General features: G+C 39.8%; 1 protein-coding gene across 1 annotated transcript in view; it reads right to left on the bottom strand.

Moving 5' to 3' along the window:
• Positions 1–25640, bottom strand: part of nampt1 (nicotinamide phosphoribosyltransferase 1) — a 52833-nt gene that overhangs the window by 26104 nt on the left and 1089 nt on the right. Inside the window, exon 2 of the mRNA XM_059977858.1 lies at positions 17619–17772. Within this exon, the coding sequence (XP_059833841.1) occupies positions 17619–17772 (154 nt within the window). The remainder of the gene's footprint in view (positions 1–17618; positions 17773–25640) is intronic.

Here is a 25640-nt window from a genome sequence, read left to right as displayed (position 1 = left end):
GAACTGAATAAAAATGGAGATGGCAGAACAGAAACATTGCAGTTTCCATAACAGAGAATCAAGTAACATTTCAGAAGTTACTTAGAACTGAAGGTAGGATTGGGAAGGAATCAAAAAATTTGTACCATCAGAGAAGTGAAACCCAGTGAAGTGTCAATGCAGGACACTGACAATATGTACTTTATCCTTGATTCTTACAAAGATGATGGATGTGATGGCTTCACATTCTCAATATTATCTTGCTACAGATGGGGTTCCATTAGATTTGAAAATAGTAAATGTAACTCCCATCTCCTCCGTCCTTCGAGGAAATAAAGTAGGAAACTATAGGCCAGTTGGTTTCACAGCTGTTGTTAGGAAAATGTTAGAAACTATAATTTAAAACTTGATACCAGGATACAGAAAGGGAGGAAGCCAGTATAAGGTGGTGGGGGGAGAGAACGAGTACAAGCTGGCATGTCATAGGTGGAAGAGATAAGTAGCTGAAGGAGGAATCTAATAGACAAGGACAAAGGGCCATGGCACAAAGGAAGGAAAACCACGAGAGGGATGTGATGGGCGGATGAGAATACGAGAAAGAGTGAAGGGGAAACCAAAAAGCGGAATGAAAAAAAAGGGGGAGGGGAGCATTTACCAGAAGTTAAAGAAAAGGATGTTCTTGCCATAAGGTTGGAGGCTACCCAGGGAGAATGAGGTAATGTTCCTCTAACTTTCTCACTGTGACAGTGGAGACGGCTATGGAGACATGTCAGAAGGCGAATAGGAAGTCAAATTGAAATGTGTAGTCATACCTGACGAAGTGGTCCCCAATCTGCAGTTTCTCCTTCAGCCCTTTACATCCTCCATCTGTCCACTCTCAGCTTCTTATGACTTACCCTCCCCCCACTAATGCATCTTTCCCCCTCAACCTGATCTTACCCATCACCTGCCATCTTGTTATCCTTCCCCTCCCATCAGCTTCTTATTCTGGCTCCTGTTCTCTTTCAGATGAAGGGATTTGGCCCGAATCACATTGTTTATTTCCCTCCACAGATGCTGCCTAACTCGCTGAATCCCTCCAGCATTTTGCACGTGTTGCTCAAAATTTTCAGCATCAACAGAATTTCTTGTTTGGAAGTAGAAGTAGAGTATGAAGACAGAGGTAAATTGATACAGGTGGCAAAAGATTTCTGTGGCAGAGAGAAAAAGGGAGGTACATAATTAAGTTACAAGCAGATCAGTAATGGTCAACTTAATTGAGGAACAGGCTTTGAAGCAGAATGGGCTACTTCTAATTTGCAAGTCCTCGGAGTATGATGACTGGCTGATTTACGATGCACTGAATAACAGATTTTCCAAAACCATGTGGAGATTCTGTAACCATCTTGGAAAACTATAAATGCAACATCCTGTTCAAGAATGGACCAAGACAAGAAGCAATAAATTATAAATTATTTAGCAAAACAACTCATTTGTGGAATAGCTGGAGTTCATCATAAAACTAGTCATAACAGTACATTTATAATATCCAAATAATGAAGCAGGGTCTAAGTGTTTTTTTTAAATCAAAGGGAAGTAGATCATGACAAATTAATAAAAACTTTTATAGATGTTATCAAGGTGGGTAAAGGTAAAACTTCAGATGCATGCTCAGATTTCCAAAAAGTATTCATTAAAGAACCACAAAAGATTACTGTAGGAAATAAGAGCTTATGGTACATGGAGCATTGTATTAACATGGGCAGAGAATTGGACAAGAAATAAGCTGTTTTCAGGTTGACATGATGCAGCTAAATTTGCTGAGTAGGTCTGTTGAAAAAATAATGGGATATAAATTGCATTTAATAAGTAAATAGTTAAATAAAATACAATGAGGGAAATTTTCAGGCTATCCATATTAAATAACAAGAAAACAAATAAGACTATTGTTTCAATGAAAAGGTAAACATTGTTGTCCTCAGACACAAGACTGTATGAAAGCAGCATACAAACAAGTATGATCAGTAAGTAATTAAGGTGACAAACGTAGGAAAGTCTTTCAACAGTTCTGAAAACAACTGTTCATAGGGAGCGCTGAATACAGTTTGCCCCATCACTTTTACAAAGCCATATTTACCATCTGGAAGCAGTTCAGGGGTTGATTTGAACATAGGGGGTTGTCTTATGAGGAAGAGTTGAGCAGAAGCAACTGAATACAAATTTCTTTCAAGGGCCATTATCATGGAAATTCTCCATAGGAGTCTAAGAACTCTGCATTTTTGTCTATCCACAGGAACATTTCACACCCTGCTTATTAAGAACCCAGCTCCTTCAGAAGTATTATTATACCCCCAACAACTTTTCAGGAAGATAGTTTCCGGTACTCTTAACCCTCAGAAAATACAGTCTTATCTATCTTAAGCAGATAACAATTTGGGCAACTCGTTTTCAAAATAGTGACACTCATTTCTGCATTCTCTCACAAGAGGAATCATCTTTCCACAGCAAACACACAGGTCAGCTAGCATCTATGGCATCATCTCTCCACAATCACTTTATCAAGGCCCCTCATGATCCTACATCATTCTACTCTTCTAAATTGCCAACGATACAAATCTAACTGACCAAACTCCTCTTAGAAAGATACTATTCCAGGTATTAGCCTATTAACTTTTCTTGAACTATTCCTGATACATTAGCATCTTTAACCCAGGAAACCAATATGGTAAACTATACTCCAGATATGATATGGCCAATGCCCTATATCGGGGTCACCAACTTTTTTGCACCACAGACTGGTTTAATATTGACAATATTCTTGCAGACCGGCCAAATTGGGTGGGAGTGTTAATCATGACCAAAATATAGGTGATAAGTTAACTATAAGTCAGGGATAAGTAACTAATACACTCAATTTAATTTCTAAAAGGGTTTATCTAACAAATTCAATATTAAACACAGCACATATGCTCGCATGAATATAGTGATAAGTCAAATATGTCACTTATAAGTCAATAGCATCGTAACATTTTAAGTAACGTCTGGATATTAAACACACAGTGCATATTTTCCTTGTATGAACATATAAAATCATTGCAACACACCAATATCGCTGAATCAGTGGGAGCCCTGGGCTTGTTTCCCTGCAACAAGATGGTCCCATTGAGGGGTGATGGGAGACAGCGATACTCGAAGGGGGTTTCTTATGTCCAGTCTATTCCGCAATTTAATTTTCATTGCATTTTTTTTTTACAGAAAACCCTGCTTCACAGAGATATGATGTTGGAAATGGAAGACATGTTCTCAGTGCTTTCGTGGCTATCTCAGGATATTCAGCCTTGACTTTGATCCAGATTGCCGGCAGAGATGTTATGTCAAACATACTTTTCAGCCCACCGTCATTTGCCAGCTCGAGGAGTTGATCTTCTTCCTGTGCTGACATGGATGATTCACCGGGGACGTTCACAAATGGGTCACGGACCCATTCCTTTGCACATCTTAGGTCATTTGTGGTTGGGAAGTAATGCTCAAATTCTTTCGACAGCGAAGACAGGTGATCGCGCACCAGCTGTGAGAAGGACGGTGCAGCCTCAGTCTCTCCCAAAATCCCAGCTAATGTTGGGAACACGTCAAATATGCCCCTGTCCACTTGCCTTCCCCACAGTTCCAGTTTGGTTTTGAAAGCAGGCACTTTATCTGTCAGCTTGAAGACAGTCATCATTCTCCTCTGAAGTGACAATTTGAATTCACTGAGCAAGTTGAAGATGTCACACAGATAAGCGAGTTTTGCTCTCCACTCCTCGTCACTGAAGTGTGCTGCCAGTGGTGACTTTTTTCCTGAAAGAAATCTCTGTAGTGGCTCTCTCAACTCAAAAGCCCTGGCCAGGGCTCTCCCCCTTGATAGCCAGTTGACTTCAGTGTGTCAGAGAAGGCGTTTGTGCTCTGCATCCATTTTCTCACAAAGCTGCTCAAATAGACATGAGTTAAAGGCTTTTGCTTTGATGTGATTGATAACTTCAACGACAACACTCAATACACTGTTAAAGTCAGGTGACATTTTTTGGCTAGCCAGTATTTCCCTGTGTATGACACTGTGTAGACTGGCATTCAGGAGCAACCTCTTTTAACTTGGGTAGTGAAACCAGACAGCTGTCCAGTCATAGCTGCAGCCCTGTCAGTGCATATTCCAACACAGAATGACCAGTTCAGTTTGCCTGACATGTAGTCACTCAAAGACTTGAGTAGTTCTGCCCCAGTTGTGTTAGTTGGAAGCGGCAGTGCACACAACATATCCTTGTGCACATTGTCTTGAAATATATATCGCACATAAACCAGCAGTATTGCCTTGTTGTCGACATTGGTAGACTTGTCAACCTGGATAGCATGCCATGGTGACTCATTAAGCCATTCCAACAGCTGTGCTTTGATGTACTCCTTTATGTCATTGAAACTGTGGTAGCTGAAAGAGAAACTTGTGCCATCTTGTTAGCTGCAGCTTCTCCCAACTTCACGGAACATGCCCTTGGCAGCAGGCAGGATCAATTCTTCACCAACAGTAAAGGGCTTCTTAGCCTGAGCAATACGGCTAACAACTAAGTACGATGCTCTCAGAGCAGCAGCATTTGTGGAGGTGGTGGCTCTCAGCACTTGCTTCTGTTCCACTTGCTCATGTTTTTTCTGCTCAAAAAACTCAACGGGTTTGTCTTTAGGTGCCAGGTGCTTGGACTCAAGGTGCTGAAGCAGCTTTGAGGGCTTCATTGCCTCATTAGCCAGCTTGTCTCCACATATCAAACACAGGGGGCTTAGAGCATGCTAGTCACTGGTTGCATTAAAGCCATATTTTATGTACGACTCGTTGTATTTTCTGTTGAAGGAAGCTTTTTTTTTGGCAGTCTCTGCCTCAGCTGTCTCTGCGTTATCATCATCGTTAGGCCTTTTATATCCCCTACCGCCTCTTCCAAAGAAACTCTCAAGCGCTGTTCGTTTTTCACTCATCGAGTGGTTGTCGGGTAAAGACCGACTGATGACCTTGCACGTGTAATGACCTCGCGTGCGTTCAAGTTCAACAGTGGGTGTGACGGAATGAGGAAAGATGCAGCTGACATATCGTTTCATACCGCCAAATCATATTTCCTCGCGGCCCAGTAGCACATGCTTTGCGGCCCGGTGGTTGGGGACCACTGCCCTATATAACCGAAAGACAACTTCCCTTCATTTCTACTGCAATAAATGATAACATTGTTACCTTTCTAAACTACTTGCTATCTGCAAATTCACCACTGGTGAATCATTCTGAAGTGTCCTGTTCCTGCTCTAAACCTCAACATCATGGAACATCCAAATTCGAGTAGCAGTGCAGAACTGATCAAACAGACAGGGCTTGAGAAAGGAAGTACCCATATTGGGCTAACTCAGCGCTCTCTGGACTGAACGGATATGTCTGCAGAACATGTGAAAGGTTAAAGACAGCAAATTGGAAATAGCACGTGCTGAGAGGAGTATAGATCCCGCATTCTGAAATTTAAGGCAGAAGTGGGTAATAAGATGTCATTACCCAAACCACCACAATAGCATGACATTAGCATGATGCTATTACAACTTGGGGCGTCAAGAGTTCAATTCCAGTGCCACCTGCAAGAAGTTCATATGTTCGCCTCATGACTACACGAGTTTCCTCTGGGTGATCTGGTGTCCTCCAACAAACCAAAGACCATAAGACACACGAGCAGAATTTGGCCATTCTGCCTATCATGTCTGTTCTGCCATTCCCATCATGGCTGATGCCCGGATCCCACTCAACCCCATACATCTGCCTTCTTGCCATATCCTTTGATGCCCTGACCGATTAGGGAAATATCAACTTCTGCCTTATACTCACGGACTTGGTCTCCACTGCAATCTGTGGCAGAGCATTCCACAGATTCACTTCTCTCTGGCTTTAAAATTTCCACCTTACCTCTGTTCTAAAAGGTCGTCCCTCAATTTTAAGTCTGTGTTCTGGATACCCCCAACATAGTAAACATCCACCCTATCTAGTCCTTTCAACATTCGGTAGGTATCAATGAAGCAATGAAGTCCCCACACATTCTTAAAAATTCCAGTGAGTACAGGCCCAAAGCTGTCAAACACTCTTCACATGTTAACCCAGGCATGGGCAAACTACCCGCAGAACTTGATGAAATTATATTAATAAACCTTGTTAACGTTTTTTCCCCGCAATTCTGGCGTTTTCCCAATAGATGACACACTCTATATACATTGACCTTTGTTGAGGTGCAGCATATTACTCCACATTTGCGCTTTACTCTTTGTTCGGCTAGACCTATTTGTGTGAACAGGCGTTCAGCGTCATGAACATCAACAAAGCCAGCCACAGATCCAAGTTAACTGACCAACACCTCAGATCCATCCTGAGAATCGCCACAACAAAACTAAATCCAGACTTTGATGCACTGGCTAAAAAGGGAGACCAACAACACTGTTCCCACTGAAATTAAAAATAAGTTTCTTCGTTGTGTTATGTAAAAAATGCATTTGAAAATTTTTTTTCAATAGGCCTTACATGTTACATGTCATTTCTGTTAAGTGATGGACATGAGTAGTGCGCAGGTGCACGTACGTTCTCAAAATAAAAATTGCGCTCCAGATCAAATAACGGGCTCCGCATACTGGCGCGCTGTCACTGTTCCGTCATTGTGCTGGTCGTTGTTGAGTTTTGGCACAGGGGACAATTGAATAAGAAGGAGCAGGACAAGTAGACCTGCATCTCCTACCATTTTTGAAATAAAGACAGTCAGGAGGAGAGTGATGATGATAATATCTTGAAGGATAACAGAATTTTCAGTGCTTTAAAATAATAACTGTTACTATTAAAAAAAGCTGGATTTTATTCATTTAATTTTCAGTGTTTTAAAAGTCATTTCAATAAATAGCTAAATACCATGGGACTTCAAAGACAGATATTTTGTTGTAATGCATTTGTTCATTTTCAATTGAAATTAAAGCACGTTTTCTACATGTCCCATGATATTTTATTTTCTCTTATGAGGTGTATTACCAAAACACTCCGTCCATCTGCTCCTGGTCCGGCCCCCCTGTCAAATTTTAGAACCCTTTGTGGCCCACAAGTCAAAAAGATTGCCCACCCCTGTGTTAACCCCTTCATTCCAGGAATCATCCTTGTGAACTTCCTCTGGATTCTCTCCAACGACAATGCATCCTTTCTGAGACACGGGGCCCAAAACTGTTGACAATACTCCAAGTACAGCCTGACTACTGTTTAATAAAGCCTCAGCATTATCTCCTTGCTTTTATATTCTATTCCCCTTCAAATAAATGCCAACATTGCATATGCCTTCTTAACCACAGACTGCAATAAATCTGTAAATTAGCCTTCTGGGAGTCTTGCATGAGGACTCCCAAGTCCCTCTGCACTGCTGATGTTTGAACCCTCTCCCTATCTAGAGAATATTCCATACTATTGTTCTCTTACCAAAATGCATTTTCATACATTTTCTAACACTGTATTCCATCTGCCACTTTATTGCCCATTCTTCCAATTTTCTAGTTCCTGCTGCAATTGCATTGCTTCCTCAGCACTACCAACTCCTCCACCTACCTTCATATCATCTGCAATCTTTGCCACAAAGCCATCAATTCAATTATCCAAATAATTGACAAACAATGTGAAAAGTAGCAGTCCCAATACTGACGCCCGAGGAACACCACTGGTCACTGACAATCAACCAGAAAAGGCCTCCTTTATTCCCTCTCACTGCCTCCTGCCTGTCAACCAGTCCTCTATCTAGTATCCAGGCCAGTATCTTTCCCGTAACATCATTTGATCTGATTTGGTTAAGCAGCCTTAAGTGTGGCACCTTATCAAATGCCTTCAAAAATCTAAGTCAATTACATCTACTGCCTCTCCTTTGTCCACCCTGCTTGTTACTTCTTCAAAGAGCTTGGATAGATTTGTCAGGCAAGATTTCTCTTTACAGAAACCATGCTGATTTTGACTTATTTTATCAATAATCTCCAAGCACCCCAAAACCTCATCCTTAATAATAGAGCCCAACACTTTCCCAACCGCTGAGGTCAGGCTAACTGCCATATCATTTCCCTCCTTTTGTCTTCTTCGCATCTTAAAGAGTGGAATGACATTTGCAATTTTCCAGTCCTCCAAGACCATGCCAGAATCAAGTGATTCTTTAAGATCATGACCAATGCATCTCATCTCTTCAGCAACCTCTCTCAGGACTCCAGGATGTAGTCTTTCTGGTCCAGGTGACTTATCCACCTTACGACTTTTGAGTTTGCCTAGTACTTTTTTCCTTTGTAATAGCAATGACACTCACTCCTGCTCCCCAACACCTATGGACAGCTGGCACACTGGTCGTGTTTTTCACAGTAGTGACAGATGGAAACTATCCATTAAGTTCATCTGCCATTTCTGTTGTTCTCTTTATTCCATTGTGATACTGGTATATGTGACTTATGCTTCTCACTCTCAAACTGCAGTACGAATTCAATCATATTATGATCACGGCCTCCTAAGGATTCCTTTACATTAAGCTCCCTAATAATATCTGGGTTATGTACACTCAAGCATAAGATGCTCTAAAAAGCCATCTCATAGGCATTCAACAAATTTCCTCTCTTGCGATTCAACACCAACCTGATTTTCCCAATCCTCCCAATCCCCTTGCATACTGAAGTCCCCCGTTACAATTGTAACACCTCCAGCTCCCTTTGCAATCTCAACCCTACATATCATTGTTTGGAGGTCACTATCTGGAGGGTTATATATGATACCCATGATGTTCTTTTTACCCCTGCTGTTTCTTAACTCCATCCACAAAGATTCAACATTCTCTGACTCTGTGTCACTCCTTTAAAGATGTAATTCCATCTCTTACCAACAGAGTAACACTGCTCATGTTTTCCTGCCTGTCCTTTCGATACGAAGTACACCCTTTGATATCAAGTCCCAACTATGGCCTACTTTCAGCCACAACTCAGTGATGCCCACAACATCATACCAACCAATCTCTAATTGCACCATGAGTTCATCCACCTTATTCTGAATGCTACACACATTTAAATACAACAGTCCTGCAGTCTTCACCCTTTTGAATTTTGCCTCTGTGGTACAATTTAACTCTTTACACTGTCTGCATCTGTACCCAATCATTGGCTTGTCCGTCCTTACATTCACGTTACATCCATCATCTACTTGCAAACTTGCTGGATCATTCTCAGCTCTATCAAATTGGTTCCCATCCCACTGCCATATTAGTTTAAAGCACCCAACAGCTCTAGTAAATCTGCCCACCAGAATATTTGTCCCCCTCCGATTCAAGTGCAACCTGTCCCTTTTGTACAAGCCCCACTTACTGCAGAAGAGGTCCCAGTTATCCAGAAATCTGAATCCCTGCCCCCGCTCCAATTCTTCAGCCGTGCATCTACCTGCCACCTCTTTCTATTCCTATCCTCATTGTCACTTGGCACAGGCAGCAATCTCAAGAAGGTCCTGCTTCTCAGCTTCCTTCCCAACTCCCAATATTGTTTTCTCAAGACAAACTAATTAGTAGGCTTACTGGTTATTGTAAATTGTCCTGTGATTTGGCTAGGGTTAAATAGGTGGGTTACTGGGGGGTATGGCTCATTGGGCTGCAAGGGCCTGTTCCATGTTGGATAAAGAAATAAAATGTACCAGGGACAATGGCAATGCTATGAGTACTTATACCAGGCAAATCAGGCAGCAGCTTCCAGTATTTCATTCTTCTAATGTTATGCCTTCAGATCTACAATTTTAGCTCAAAGATACAGGCTGCAATGCAGCCTCACCAACATCAATACTTAAGAGATGGGATTTCTTTCTACAAAAGGAGATTGAGGGGAGACCTGGTTGAAGTCTAAAAAATGAAAACAGCTTGGTTAGAGCAAATAGACTGACAATGTTGTCATTTATAAGAAAACATACAACACAAGTCCATCAAATTGATCAAGAAAATCAGAGGGTCAAGTAGCATTTGTGGAGAAAAGTATTCAATCACCTTTTTGGGTCAAGACTCGCAACCTAGATGAAGTGACCACAAAATAAATATTGACTGTCCATTTCACTCTACACATACATTCAGCCTGACCTGCTGAATGCCTCCTGCATTTTACTTGTTAATTCAGCATCTGCAGTCTCCTGTGCCTCCACATCAAGAAACAAAACTACAAACGCTGGAAAACTTAGATAAATAAAACAACAGATTTAAATAAGAACAAACAAGAGGAGATTATTGAGAAGCTAATAAGTACCATAACTTAGATAAAACTAAAGAATTGGTGAATTCCTCATTAAGTAATATATTAATTGACCAAAAAAATGTTATGTCTCTGATAATTAACTTGCACATGGAATCTTGATTCTTGAAGTAGATGTTGGACAACTGATGTGCATCACCCTCAAATATTCTGTCCTTCACTCAACTCCCACACATTTTTCTTTTTTTTAAATTTTTTATTAGTTTTTCAAAACATTTTACAAATTAAAAACCCCAAATCCCAATGAGGAACATTAAAACAGTGCAAAATTAAGCATACAATAACAATTTGTTACAAAGGAAGAGAATTTAGCAAAAAAAAAGCACCTAAATTAAAGACAAGTAAGCTTAGTGTCCTCCCCAAGCCCCACAACAAAAGAAAAAAACAACAGCATCTCCAGACCAACCACAACACAATATAGAGAGTATAAGTCAGGACAGCCAAACTCCCAGACTGTGAATACACTCAGCAACAGAGAATAATAATGCCTTCTACCAGAAAAAAAAAGGAGCCGAAAGCAAGGGACCGAAGAGAAAAAAAACCCTAGTCAAGAGGAAGGTTATGAAAGTACTCGATAAAAGGTCCCCAGACCTTATGGAACTTTAGATCCGAATTGAGAACTGAATAATGAATTTTTTCGAGGTCCAAACAGGCCATGATGTCGTTAAGCCATTGAGCATGAGTGGGCGGGGCAGCATCTCTCCATCTGAGGAGGATCAAGCGTCTAGCCAGAAGAGAGGCAAAGGATAATATTCGGCATTTGGTCGGACCCAGACATAAATCTGTCTCGCCCCAAAAACCAAACAGAGCAATTAAGGGGTTTGGTTCTAGGTGCTGATTCAGAATACACGATAACGTAGTGAAGACATCTTTCCAGAATTTCTCCAAGCTAGGACAGAACCAGTACATATGGATGAGAGAGGCCACGCCCCTCTTGCATTTATCACAGAGCGGACTAACACTAGGGTAGAATCGAGATAGTTTAGATTTAGACATATGGGCTCTATGAACAATCTTAAACTGTAAAAGGCAGTGGCGAGCACAAAGAGAGGTTGAGTTAACTGATTTGAGAACTGAATCCCAGCTCTCCTCAGATAAGGAGATATTTAAATCCTGCTCCCAGGCTCTTTTGATTTTATCCATGGGGGCCCGTCATAAGGCCACTAGTTTATCTCGGATGATTGATATTAAGCCTTTACCTAGTGGATTCATGGAAAGAAATAGGTCCATAGCATTTTTCGCAGGCATTTCAGGGAAGTTAGGAATTAAAGGAGCAATAAAGTGTCGGATTTGGAGATATCTGAAAAAATGAGCATTGGGCAGATTGAACTTAACAGAGAGCTGCTGAAAAGAAGCGAAGCGATTATCAATGAAAAGATCTTCAAAATGTCTAATGCCCTTCCTATACCAAACCTGGAATGCTGAATCGTATGTAGTAGGTAAAAAAAGGTGATTATGAGCAATAGGGCTGGAAACGGAAAACCCCTGGAAACCATAGCATTTCCTGATCTGAGCCCATATACGCAAAGTGTGTTTAACAAGAGGATTAGCTATTGATCTGGGCAGACTACTAGGGAGTGCAGAGCCAAGAAGTGCAGAGATAGATAATTCTTTGGTGGAGCTTAGCTCCATCGCCACCCAGTTAGGGCACTCGGGTTGGCCATGGAAGAAAGACCAGAAGGTAGCACAACGTGTATTAGCTGCCCAATAATATAAACGAAAGTTAGATAAAGCCATGCCACCCTCTTTTTTTGATTTTTGGAGATGGATTTTATTAATTCTAGAGCGCTTATTCTGCCACAGATATGACAAAATAATAGAGTCTAAGGAATCAAAAAAAGATTTAGGAATAAAAATTGGGATAGATTGAAATAGGTATAAAAATTTGGGGAGAACATACATTTTAACAACATTAATACGACCTACCAAAGACATAGATAGAGGTGACCATTGTACCAGACTCTGTTTTATAGCATATGAAAGGTTGGCAAAGTTTTCACGAAAGAGATCTTTAAACTTCCTTGTGACTGTAATTCCAAGATAAGTAAATTGATTATAGACTACTTTAAAAGGGAGATCATGAAATGTTAGTTCTTGTGCTTCTTTATTAATTGGGAGAAGTTCACTCTTATGTAAATTAAGTTTATAGCCAGAGATCTGGCTAAACTGGTCAAGAAGTGAAAACATTAGAGGTAAGGATGTAGACGGATTTGAGAGAAAGTGTAATAAGTCATCAGCATAGAGAGAAACTTTATGCTCAACACCCCCTCTCCAAATCCCAGTCAATTCAGGGCAGTTTCGAAATGCTATTGCCAGAGGTTCCATAGCCAAATCAAAGAGAAAGGGACTTAAGGGGCATCCCTGGCGGGTGCCACGTTTGAGATTAAATACTTGGGATTTCTGAAAATTGGTTAAAACAGAGGCAGTAGGACACAGGTACAGCAATTGGATCCAAGAGATGAAACTTTGGCCAAGGTAAAATTTTTCTAAAACTGCAAAAAGGTAGTTCTACTCTATACGATCAAATGCTTTCTCCGCATCGAGGGAAATAACACATTCAGGAATCCCAGTTGGAGGTGAGTATAAGATATTAAATAAACGCCGAATGTTAAAAAAAGGGAAACGGGTTTTAATAAAGCCTGTTTGGTCATCAGAGATAATGGAGGGAATGACGGTTTCTAATCTATGAGCCAAAACTTTAGCTAAGATCTTTACATCAACATTGAGCAGAGAGATCAGCCTATACAAGGAACACTCTGTTGGGTCTTTGCCCTTTTTTAAAAGAAGAATAATAGATGCCTCACTGAAAGAGGGTGGCAGTTTGCCGTAATTAAACAAGTCAGATAATACTGAAAGTAACTGAGGAGAAAGAAGAGAAGAGAATGATTTGTAAAATTCTACAGGGAACCCATCAGGTCCAGGAGATTTCCCTGAGGACAATGCAGAAATTGCAGTAGATATTTCTTCTAATGACATAGGCGCATTGAGTTTGGCTTTGAAGTCAGATGAAAGTGAGGGGATATTCAGATTCTGTAAAAATTGATCAACAGAGATATTGTCATTCAGAGATTCAGAGGAATAAAGCCGAGAATAAAAATTTTTAAATGCGTCATTAATTTCTAAATGATCCGATGTAAAGTCTCCGTTCTCCTCCCGGATCTTTGTAATATGTTGTTTGGCTTTGGAACGCCTCAGCTGATTGGCTAGGAATTTACCAGACTTATCCCCATGAATGTAAAAGCGACTCTTGCTTTTGAGAAGTTGGCGTTCGACAGGTTGCGTGGACAGAAGGTTAAATTTAGTTTGGAGTTCAACACGCTTCTTGTATAATTCAGGGTTCTTAGTTTGGGCATATATTTGATCCAATTCTTTAATCTGGTTAATGAGGTCTAATCGATCTGCACGGGATCTTCTGTTGAGATTTGCTGTGTAAGAGATTATTTGCCCCCTCAGATATGCTTTCATGGCATCCCAGACAATCTGGGATGGCACTTCAGGTGATGTATTAGTGTTAAAATAAAAGGTTATCTGATCCTTAATAAATTTTAAAAAATCATCATCCGATAGTAAAGTTGAATCAAACCGCCAGTGTTTATTCCTCTGAGGGAGACCAGGCAAATTCAGAGAGAGAGTAATTGGGGCATGGTCAGAGATCAGTATACTCTGATAGTCACAAGAGTGGGTAAATGGGATAAGTTGGTTATCGAGTAAGAAATAATCAATTCTAGTTAAGGTATGGTGAACATGTGAGAAAAAAGAATAATCTCTCTCCGTAGGATGGAGGAAACGCCATATATCAGAGATACCATAATTAGAGAGAAACGATTGGATAGCTAAGGCAGATTTAGTAGGTGGTCTAGTAACAGCGGACGATCGATCCAAATTGGGATCTAACCAACAATTAAAGTCACCACCCAGTATAAGAGAGTATGAGTTTAAGTCTGGTAGTGAGGAAAAAAACCGTTCAAAAAAATTAACATCAAAGTTGGGGGCATACAGGTTTGCTAGTGCAACTTTAGTGTTATATAGTTTGCTAGAAACAATAATAAAACGGCCATTTATATCAGATATATTATTATGGAGTTCAAAAGGAATATTTGAGTTAATAAGAATGGAGACACCCCTAGCTTTAGCGGTAAAGGATGAATGAAAATGCTGACCCGCCCACCTTGACAAAAGCCGGGAGTTATCAGAACAACGAATATGAGTTTCATGAAAGAAAGCAATGTCAGCTTTGAGTTGTTTGATATGTGAGAATACCTTCCTCCTTTTAACAGGGCGATTCAATCCCTTTATGTTCCAGCTCACGAATTTAAGTGCACTAGCCATTATCCATTACTAATGCATAAAAGGCAGAAGGCATATAAAAAGTCAAGCAGTACAATAGCAGTCTGGGAGCAGAGATGTAAACATAGATTCGTAAAATCAAAACATATACATGTCCTGAGCAATAAAGAGATATAATATATACAGTGAGTGATGTTGGAACTAGAAAATCCACCCCACCCAAACAACCCAAAACTAGATGGCTACCAAAACAAGTAGCTAGCTCTACCAAAAAAATTAACCCGAATACAACTTCCAGATCTGTGTCATTAACAGCAGTTCCGTGTAAATACTACAATAAATAGTAACTAGTTTATGCACTAAAAAAACATAACTACAGATTAGAAGACCTTCTGCAGGAATATAAAACTTAATACAGAGAAAATCGGAAGAGGACCAAACCTAATCTGCCAGCGAAAAAATTATAGAAGAATAAAGTAAGAGAAAGGAAAAAAAAGGGATAAAAAAAGGAGAGGAAGGGGAAAATTATAAATTCAAGACGAGTATTTATCAACCACTTACAAAGAGAGAAAAAAAATTCAGAAATTAGAAAAAAAGGGTGAAGAAAAGAAAAAAGTATAATAAAATAAATAAATATAAAAAGAAGGAAAAATAGATCGGCAATTAAACTGTGAACCAACAAACAGGAAGGCCTTCACTGAAGACTTCAAACCTCCAAAACAAGTTAAAGTCAGTTGTAGAACTCTGTAGATAAAGTTGTACAACAATAAAAGATAGATTACACACACACCAATTCCAGGGAGAGATTGTGAACAGCCCTTAGAGTTTCAATGAATAATGTCTGAATGATGTCTGAGTCCAGAAAAAGTAATTTTACTATGAGAAGTACTTATCCACCATTTTAGGAGGTCTGATCGGGTTCCGAAGATGACTGGATAGCCGGAAGACTTGCCACAAATGCTTCAGCTTCCTTGGCTGACTTAAACCATTTGAATTTCCCAGTGTTAAGTTTGATTCGTAGATCAGCAGGGGACTGAAGCGAAGGTTTAAAACCACGATCAAAAAGCACTTTCATTGCACCTTTAAACTCAGCGCGCATCTTTAAGGTCTGGGGTGCAAAATCTTCCACAAAGCGAATGGTTGTATCCTGGAAAATAAAAGAACCTCTGCGACGTGCCTCTACGATCAGACGGTGTTTTACCTGGTATTGATGGAAGCACAAGATTACTGGTCGCGGGCGGTTGCCCAGAATTCCGGGGGGAACGTAGACCCGGTGTGCCCGTTCGAGCTCAGGCGGGTTCCGGAGCAAATCTTTCCCGAATATCTCACAGAGAAACTCGGCGAAAAACTTCACTGTTGATCCCTGTTCGGTGGCCTCTGGCAATCTAAGAATTCTAAAATTGCAATGTCTGCTGCGATTTTCAAGATCCACCGTTTTGAAAAGGAGTTTGTTACACTTTTCCTCCAAGCTGGAATAGAGAGTCTCCAAGTATCGAACACGACTTTCTGAATCTTCAGAAGTCGAATTGATGCGAGATAAGTGTTGGGCATGTTTGCTCACCTTGTCGTTGATTTGATCAATCTTGACCTCCAACTGTTTGAAAGCGGTTTTGAATTCCTTTAAAATTTCGTCTTGGAGCTGACCGAGCGCAGCCAGGGTCTCGTCTGAGAGAGCCGGAGCTTCCTTTCTCCCGGATTTAGAGCTCTTGCTAGACATTGTAAGTTAGATGTGTTCACAGGCAAGTAAGAGGTACCGAAAAAGTTCCTGACTAAGGTTTAAAAAATGGAGACATTCAGTGCAAAGATAGCGACAGTAACAGAACAAAAGTTCGGAACAGCTAAGCAATCGCCATCTTACCGGAAGTCCCCCACACATTTTTCTGAATATTAATGTTTAATACATTTTCAAATTTGACCTTCTACATCTAACTTCATACTTGCTGTCATCAAATGCGGCTAAACAAGTTGGGCCTGTACTCTGTAAAATAAGGAGTGATCTTACAAGATCTGAAGTGAGTGTGACACTGACATCATGTTTTCTTGATTTGGATGTTTCTTGCCTCAAACAAGGTGATGTAGTTCCAAGATTAGGGTTAAGTTATTGGTTAAGTTATTTAAATCCAAACTATGTGAAAATGTCCTCTTATAAAAGGCAGGTGGGGGGGGGGGGGGGGGGGAGGTCTCTTGAATTCTCTATTTGTGGAAGTGAGATCAGAGATATTAAAACTTTGTGAAATACTGGGGAATTGAAAGTAATGGAATCTAGTACAGAGAAGCTGAGGCCAGAAGTACATCAGTCATGATTATATAGAACTGGGATAAGGTGTGGATGGGGTACAAGAGCAGGCTTGAGTGTACCAGGTGACCTACTCTTGTTCCCATTTTCCCCTGTATTGTGTTCTTGACAATACTTTAATTTAAAATACAAGTCTGCCTAGCAAGATTTCCCGTATAAATTTTGTCTCACAGGATCAGATGCAAAGGGACAGCAAGATGCTGCTCCAAAAATTGGATTTGTTTTGATGCTGATAACAACAATAGTACAAACGATTCGAATTAGAGATCTGGTTAGGCCTTATTTGAGTCAGAGATAGAGGCCCATCGACCCATCAAGTCCATACCAACTATCAACCATCCATTTACATTAATCTTTTTTATTATTATTCTTACATTATCAGCTTCTCATGGATTCCATCATTCAACTACAAACTAGGGGCAATTTACAGTGCTCAATCAACCTACCAACATACACGTCTTAGGAATATAGGAAGAAACCAGAGCATCCAGAGGAAAAACAGTGTCACAGAGAGAGCATGCTAACTCCACACAGACAGCACTGGAGATCAGGATTAAACCAAGGTTTCTGGTACCATGAAGCATTGGCTCTAAAAGTTGTGCCACTGGGCAATCAACTGAAACCTGAAGATTGCTAATCTGACCTAAACAGGAAAATATCAGACTAAACAGAATCAGAGCCAGTAGTGGAGGTTCAATATAAATACTGCAAATATTGTAAGAAGTACTAATTTATCAAGACCATACTTCAAAAAAAATCATACCTGCAAGATATTTCTTCAGAATGTACTGCAAACCATAGAACACAGTTTCATCATATTGCACCTTGTTGGATTTATTTTCCGTCCTCTTTTCACGACATTCAAAGTAAGAATAGACCTTGGTTGTATTGGGTGGATATTGCTGATAGTGAGTCACCTTGAAATAGATAAAATGGAAGACAATAAATACAGCTCATATCCACGTGAAACTGATTACTTTTACTGAATTAAAACAAAGTGTGTACAGGCACCTCTGTCTAGTTAACATCTTTGGAAACACAACAGATATCAAAAAGAAGCAAAGTTCACAATCACCAGCTGCTCCTTCCGGCTAGGATTTGATGAGAATAATATAGTAAGGTAAACATGTGCCAGTTCTTTGTAGAAACTCATTGTAAATAATGCTTAATTTGGCATAAACAAGTGGAATAATGACCAATTACAGAACTGATGATAGCAGCAGGTATGAGACATCAGTGAACAATAGTGAGAGAGTAGAAATGTGGTATTGAGATAGACAATCAACCATGATTATACAGAATGGTGGCCAATGTTCAAAAATCCAAATGGCTAAATCCTGCTAAGTTGAAATGAACGATCTGATTAAAATTAGTAGGAGCAATATTCACAATTGTATTAATTTGATTCTACATACTTAATATTCAACAAGTCAAACCATGCAACCCTTCCTTTTGAATTGCCATTTTCTTGACTAAATGGTAAAGTCTGGGTCTATGTTGTCAAGCAGAAGAGATCCATTTGAGCTAATGTGCAATATCAGTACAACATAATTTGCACTGTCATAATTCTGAGAAATATTGTCCTTTGATCTAATGGAAATGTTTTGCAAGCTATTTCATGATGAACAGATCCCATGATTAAAAGACCAGTTTAGTGCAATCATCCAGCAAATAGCAGGTGACAGATGGAGGATATTCAGCAAATTGCAAAGGCAACACAAAAGCTAATGTTTCAGAAGGACAATAGTTATAATTTTAGAGAAACCAATGAATGTACTGTGTTTGGAGACTTGTTCTGTTCCTCAACCAGCTATGTTTCTTTTCAAAGGAAATAGATCCTTAAAAAAATGAAATCAACAGCTTGGATGTAGCATCAGAAACTTTAAAAGTATAAAGTTAAAAAAGGCTGTACTTCATTCACAACAAACTTGTAGACTTAGCCTGACTTTATAGAAAATTGCAGAGTATTGATGGCTTTTCCTAATGTTGCCTCTTGAAGTTAGGCAGAGAATTCAGAGCCAAATGTATAGGTCAGAACTTGCTGCCAGCTCATCACTGACCTACACGGCATGCAAGATGTTACCTTTTCAAGATCCAACACTTCTGAACTTGCCAACTCCGTAATAGCAAAGTTCTATGCAGTGGCTGGGTCTTGTATGGTGCAATTCAGCACATGGAGGGGGCAGGGAGGCAAGAACAAGCTTCATCACCAGTGAATTAACCAGCTTTCAAAAGTATCAAACCTGTTAATGCCCATTAAACAACTAAAAAGTGGTAAAATTAACAGATACACAGATGATTCAAAACATAACTATAATCTGTCATTAATAATACTCTTACTTTTTTTGCTGTAATTCTTCAGTCAAATTAATGGACCTAGTCTTGCTAGATCCACTTAAGTGTGTACTCTGCTGTTGGAAATTTAAACTTACAGGAAAAATGCCCACAATTCCATCGGTAACTACCAGCATTTCCTTTAATTTCAGAATCAACCCATGATCTTTAGATGGAAAAGTCAAACAGGATTGCCAAAAATAACTTACTCTTTTAAAAAAACTGTATAAAACTCTAATTTTTTTTCTTTTGTTGCATTGTAAAAACTCAAAATTAATTAAAAAAAATATTGAATACAAAAAGGATGAGCCACCAAAATAATGTCCCTATCTGGAAATATTTGTTACCAGCACACTCCCTGGAGATCTGACTGTTTTCACCAAATATCCAGAAAAAAAAGATGCAATGACAGTTAACTCCAAAAGTGGCATTTCAGTCAAGTATAGTTCTTGAAAAATGTGGGATCCATCCAAACTACTGATTTACAAGTCACCAGAGGACCCTGTGAGAATGTTATGCTACCTGTTCCAGGAGGACAAACATCAACAAATTTCCTCATCTGCATAAAGTCTCTTAGCAGGTTGGAGCTGTAATGTACTAAATCAATTCAAAATGGCTTGTGCTCTTCAAAAAAAACTCAAGGATACAAAATATTTCCTCAATTCCACATGCATCATGAACCTAACAGTTTTCACACCTGATAAATTTATTCAAAGGAGGGAGGAAGCAAGATAGATACGGGTTCCATGGTTTTCTTTGTTTCATGTCTATCAGTGGGGAAGACTAATCTCAGGGTTGTATACTGCAGTCGCACTTCAATAATAAACATCCTTTGAATTTGAATATAAAGCTCTAACTTAAATGATCAATTTTTTATACACAAAATACTGAATATTCAACAGTTCATTAAAGTCCTTGATCAAACATTTCTTTTCAAGTGAGCACTGTTAACAGATTTTTGCAGATTTGCAGAGGGTCAAGTTGGCTTTCAATTAGACATAGTATGTTGGAAATAATGCAGATGTGTAGCTCAGGGGATTGATTCTTGGGTTGAGTTGTTCCCTGATCTTGATAATTTACCTACAAATGTTTCGTCACCATGTGAGGAGATATCATCAGCGTGCTGTTGACTGTGGTGTGTCCTCTAAATGTTGGGGCTTTACATACTTTTCAAATTCAGCTGATTCTATATTTTGGAAATACAATTGTGTCAAGGGGGAGGAAATATTGCCACTGATTGGCGGTGGGCCGAACTTTGTGATCTGGAATTTTTCCCGTATGGGCTAACAGGATCGAGGTCTATGGGTTTGTTTACAGTAATGTTTGCAGAAAGCCATGCTTCTAGAAATTCTCTTTCATGCTGCGTGTTCGCTTGTGCCATGATTTTCACTGATGGCCAGTCAAATTTGTGCCCCTCTTGATGTTCATGGGTAGAGACTAAGGAGAGTTGGTAATGCCGCTTGGGCAATGATTCATAGTGCAAGCAAGCAAGTGTCATGCAAGAGAATTCCTAGAAGCATGGCTTTCCGTCAGCAATTCTTTACAGAGTACACAAACACATAGACCTTGATCCTATTTATGAGCCCATATGAGAAAAATGCCAGACCACAAAGTTCAGCACATAGCCAATCAGCCACGGTATTTCCTCCTCACATCACAATTGAATTTCCAAAATGTAGAATCAGCTGATTGAAAAGTATATAAATGCCAAGCATTCGAAGGACGTACTACAATAAACAGTGCCAGTGATGATAGACATTTCTTATTGACATTAAGAAGAGGGTGTGCTGAAGCTTTTGAAAAGCATTAGGTTAAATAAGTCACCAGGACCAGATGAAATAATACCCCAGGCTACTGTGGGAAACGAGCAAGGAGATTGCTGAGCCTCTTGTGATGATCTTTGCATCATTGATAAGGACGGGAGAAGTACTGGAGGATTGGAGGGTTGCAAATGTACCCTTGTTCAAGAAAGGGAGTGGAGGTAACTCAGGAAATTATAAGACCAATGAATCTGACTTCAGTGGTGAGCAAGTTGTTGAAGATCCTGAGGCAGGATTTATGCGCAGTTGGAGAGACATAATCTGATTAGGGAGAGTCAGCATGGCTTTGTCAAGGGCAGGTCGTGCCTTACGAGCCTGATTGAATTCTTTAAGGATGTAACAAAACACACTTGTGAAGGTAGAGCAGTGGATGTAGTGTATATGGATTTCAGTAAGGCATTTGAGAAGGTTCCCCATGCAAGGCTCCTTCAGAAAGTAAGGAGGCATGGGATCCAAAGAGACCTTGTTTTGTGGATCCAGAACTGGCTTGCCCACAGAAGGTTGTAGATGGTTCGTATTCTACATGGAGATCGGTGACCAGTGGTGTTCCGCAGGGATCTGTTATGGGACCTTTACTCTTTCTGATTTTTATAAATGACCTGGATGAATAAGTGCAAGGGTGGGTTAGTAAGTTTGCTGATGACACAAAGTTGGGAGGTGTTGTGGATAATGTGGAGGGATGTCAGAGGTTACAGCAGGACATCGATAGGATGCAGAACTGTGCTGAGAAGTGGCAGATGGACTTCACCCAAATAAGTGTGAAGTGGTTCATTTTGGGAGCTCAAATTTGAAGACAGAATATAATATTAATGTAAGACTCTTGGCAGTGTGGAGGATCTGAGAGATCTTAGGATTAATGCCCATCAAGCTCTCAAAGCTGCTGTGCAGGTTGACAATGTTGTCAAGATAGCGTATGGTGTGTTGACATTCATGAATTGTGTGACTGAGTTCAAGAGCCATAAGATAATGTTACAGCTATACAAGGCCCTGGTCCCCAGAGCTGAAATGCCTAACACAAGGGGGAGCATAGTTTTAAGGTGCCTGGAAATAGATACCAAGGGGATGTTAGGGGCAAGTTTTTCCATACAGAGTGGTGGGTGTGTGGAAATGCACTGCCAGCGGCAGTGGAAGCGGATACAATATAGCCTCTTAGATAGGCACATGGAGCTTAGAAAAATAGAGGGCTATGTGCTAGGTAAATTCTTGGCAGTCTCTAGAGTAGGTTACATGTTTGGCACAACATTGTGGGCTGAAGGGCCTGTAATGTGTTGTAGATTTCTATGTTCTATGATGTCTCCTTGCTTGTGACAAAATATTAGCAGGCAAATTGCCAAGATTGGAGAACAACTCAACCTAGTATGTTCTTTATATGCCACCAAAATTAACTATCCAGTGAAGAAACAACTTGGGAAACTGCTGCTAGCAGTTTAAACCTGTTTTTGAGCTATCCTCCTCAGAGTTGAAAATCAAGTTAAACAATTATTTTGGGTATAAATGCACATCCAGACAATGCGTCAGGCTATGAAAGTTGAAAACAATTAATTCTTATGATCAGCTCATGTGTACTAGGAGAGGCAGACACTGTTATAATCAAAGGATAATCACTCACTGAACCAGCAAGACTAATTCTGAAAATTACTACACTTGTTAGCAATTAGCCTTGAAAACTAGCACCCAGGAAAGTAGGGTGGAAAATCATGCCAATATTTTCCAGTGATTAAATGCTAGCAATTAATTCTAAGTTTTCTTGAATGTTTTTCTTTAACACGACTGCTTTGATTTAAAACCTAGTTGCAATTATCCAGACAGTAAAGGAACACAGAACACTATAGCACAGTACAGCCCCTTTGGTCCATGATGTTGTGCCGGCCATTTAACATACTCCAAGATCAATCTAACCCTTCCTTCCTACAAAGCCCCACATTTTTCTATCATCTATATTTCTTAAACAGCAAATAGTGATGACTTGGAATCAGTGCCCATAGGAAAGGTGGTAAGGGAATCCACTGGCTTTTGAAAATGAAAAAAATAACTCAGTACACAATGATCAAGAGAAAGAAACTAATTCTGGATATGATACTGTGATTCTGATTTACCTAAGCTCCTGTATCACCCTTCTAGAGCAAAGATTCAAAGAACATAAGAAAAACCAGGATTGCTTTACTATTCAGTAAAAATCATTGCCTATTTGATCTTGACCATAACCCTGAATGTTCCTATAGACCAGGAATATCTCTCAGCCTTGAATAAATTATGACTTATAAAGAAAAACATGGTAAGAGTTTAGCAGCAGACTCTATTGTTTTTGAAGCGAGTTTATATAGAAATTATGGTATAAATGGGCACAATTGGCTTGTCACCAAAACTTGGTAAGCTTGAGTACCATTCCAGTGACATGTCAAATACCGAGTGTTCCCATTATCTTCTTGGAATACTTGATATACACTGTGCAAAACATGAAAAAAACTTCACCACAAATGACACTTCATAAGGTCTGTCTTATGAAACAGTGTTCTGCTTGAATTTGCCGAACTACAATATTCTGACTTCCTCTGCTGCAAATATTTCATAGAAATTGTTTAATTTGTACAGTTTCCTTGATTCTGAAATGCTTTAGGAGTAAAACACAAAGCTTTCTTCCATTTATGGCAATTCCTCTGCCAAGTCATAACACAAAATAGCAGCCAATACAGAAGAAAACTCTGAAGTATTATGTTCAACAATAAACAGAATCTTCTGAAAATGATCTCCAAGAACTGCACTTGAATCCTGTTGTAAGTTTATATTGTTTTCATTTAATAGCAAGTATTATAAAACGCCCAAGAGTTATTGGCAGCATCAGAAATAGATCACTGAATCTCCAGGATAGATTAGGGCTGTAAAATAATTTCAACCAAATTATGCTTTCAAACACCGGTCAAGTTTTCCAGCATTTTAAATAAAGAACTGATCTTTACAGAAATCAAGCCATAAGTGAACTTTAGTACTCATGAATTTATGTACATGATTAAAATATGGAATCTTGTAACGCAGATTTTAAAATAACAAATAATGCTCTTCGGAAGGGTTTGAATGTCAATGCGCTCTGAAAGAAAATATTGTGTTTGCTATTGGACTAGATGATGATATCAATATTACCCATATTAAGCAACTGAGAAAAAAAGGTATATGAAATTTGCAAAACCCATTATTTCACATTATATTATTTTTATATATTACTATAGTGAAACTCACAGGTAGTTTTAATTTTTTAATGGCTCGTGCAAATCAATAGCTTTAACTCAATTAACATTCTTTTTAATGGATTAGAAACATGTTTTAAACTGTAAAAGATATATTTCAAACCAAACTCAATGCTATCATATACTGCACCGCTAATAATTAACAATTTTTTGAGGATGTGACTAAACACACTGATGAAGGTAGAGCAGTAGATGTAGTGTATATGGATTTCAGCAAGGCATTTGATAAGGTACCCCATGCAAGGCTTATTGACAAAGTAAGGAGGCATGGGATCCAAGGGGACATTGCTTTGTGGATTCAGAACTGGCTTGCTCTCTGAAGACAAGAGTGATTGTAGATGGGTCATATTCTGCATGGAGGTCGGTGACCAGTGGTGTGCCTCAGGGACCTGTTCTGGGACCCTTACTCTTTGTGATTTTTATAAATGACCTGGATGAGGAAGTAGAGGGATGGGTTAGTAAGTTTGCTGATGACACAAAGGTTGGAGGTGTTGTGGATAGTGTGGAAAACTGTCAGAGGTTACGATGGGACATTGATAGGATACAAAACTGGGCTGACAAGTGGCAGATGGAGTTCAACCCAGCTAAGTGTGAAGTGGTTCATTTTGGTAGGTCAAATATGATGGCAGAATATAGCACTAATGATAAGACTCTTGGCAGGGTGGAGGATCAGAGGGATCTTGGGGTCTGAGTCCACAGGATGCTCAAAGCAGCTGCACAGGTTGAGGCTGTGGTTACGAAGGCATACGGTGTATTGGCCTTCATCAATTGTGGGATTTAATTCAGGAGCAGAAAGGTACTGTTGCAGCTACATAGGACCCTGGTCACTTGTACTGTGCTCAGTTCTGGTCAAGTCAATACAGGAAAGATGTGGAAGCCATAGAAAGGGTGTAGGAGATTTATAAGGATGTTGCCTGGATTGGGGAGCATGTCTTATGAAAACAGGTTGAGTGAACTCGGCCCTTTCTCCTTGGAGCGACGGAGGATGAGAGATAACCTGATAGGGTGTATAAGATGATGAACGGCATTGATCATGTGGATAGTCGAGGCTTTTTCCCAGGGCTGAAATGGTTGCCACAAGAGGACACGGGTTTAAAGTGCTGGGGAGTAGGTACAGAGGAGATGTCAGGGGTAAGTGTTTTTTTTATACTTAGAGTGTGGTGAGTGAGTGGAATGGGATGTGAGCAATGGTGATGGAGGCGGATACGACAAGGTCTTTTAAGGAACTTTTGGAGAGGTACATGGAGCTTAGTAAAATAGAGGGCTATAGGTAAGCCTAGTAATTTCTGAGATAGGGACATGTTCGGCACAGCTTTGTGGGCCCGTACTGTATGTTTTCTATGTTTTACGTTTCTATGATTAGGTCATTTACTTTCGCTATATAAAGCC

Source organism: Hypanus sabinus, chromosome 8 (genome assembly GCF_030144855.1).
Source record: "Hypanus sabinus isolate sHypSab1 chromosome 8, sHypSab1.hap1, whole genome shotgun sequence".
NCBI classification, from domain to species: Eukaryota; Metazoa; Chordata; class Chondrichthyes; order Myliobatiformes; family Dasyatidae; genus Hypanus; species Hypanus sabinus.
The sequence above is the reverse complement of the archived record's forward strand: the minus strand, read 5'-3'. Positions and strand labels throughout refer to the sequence as shown.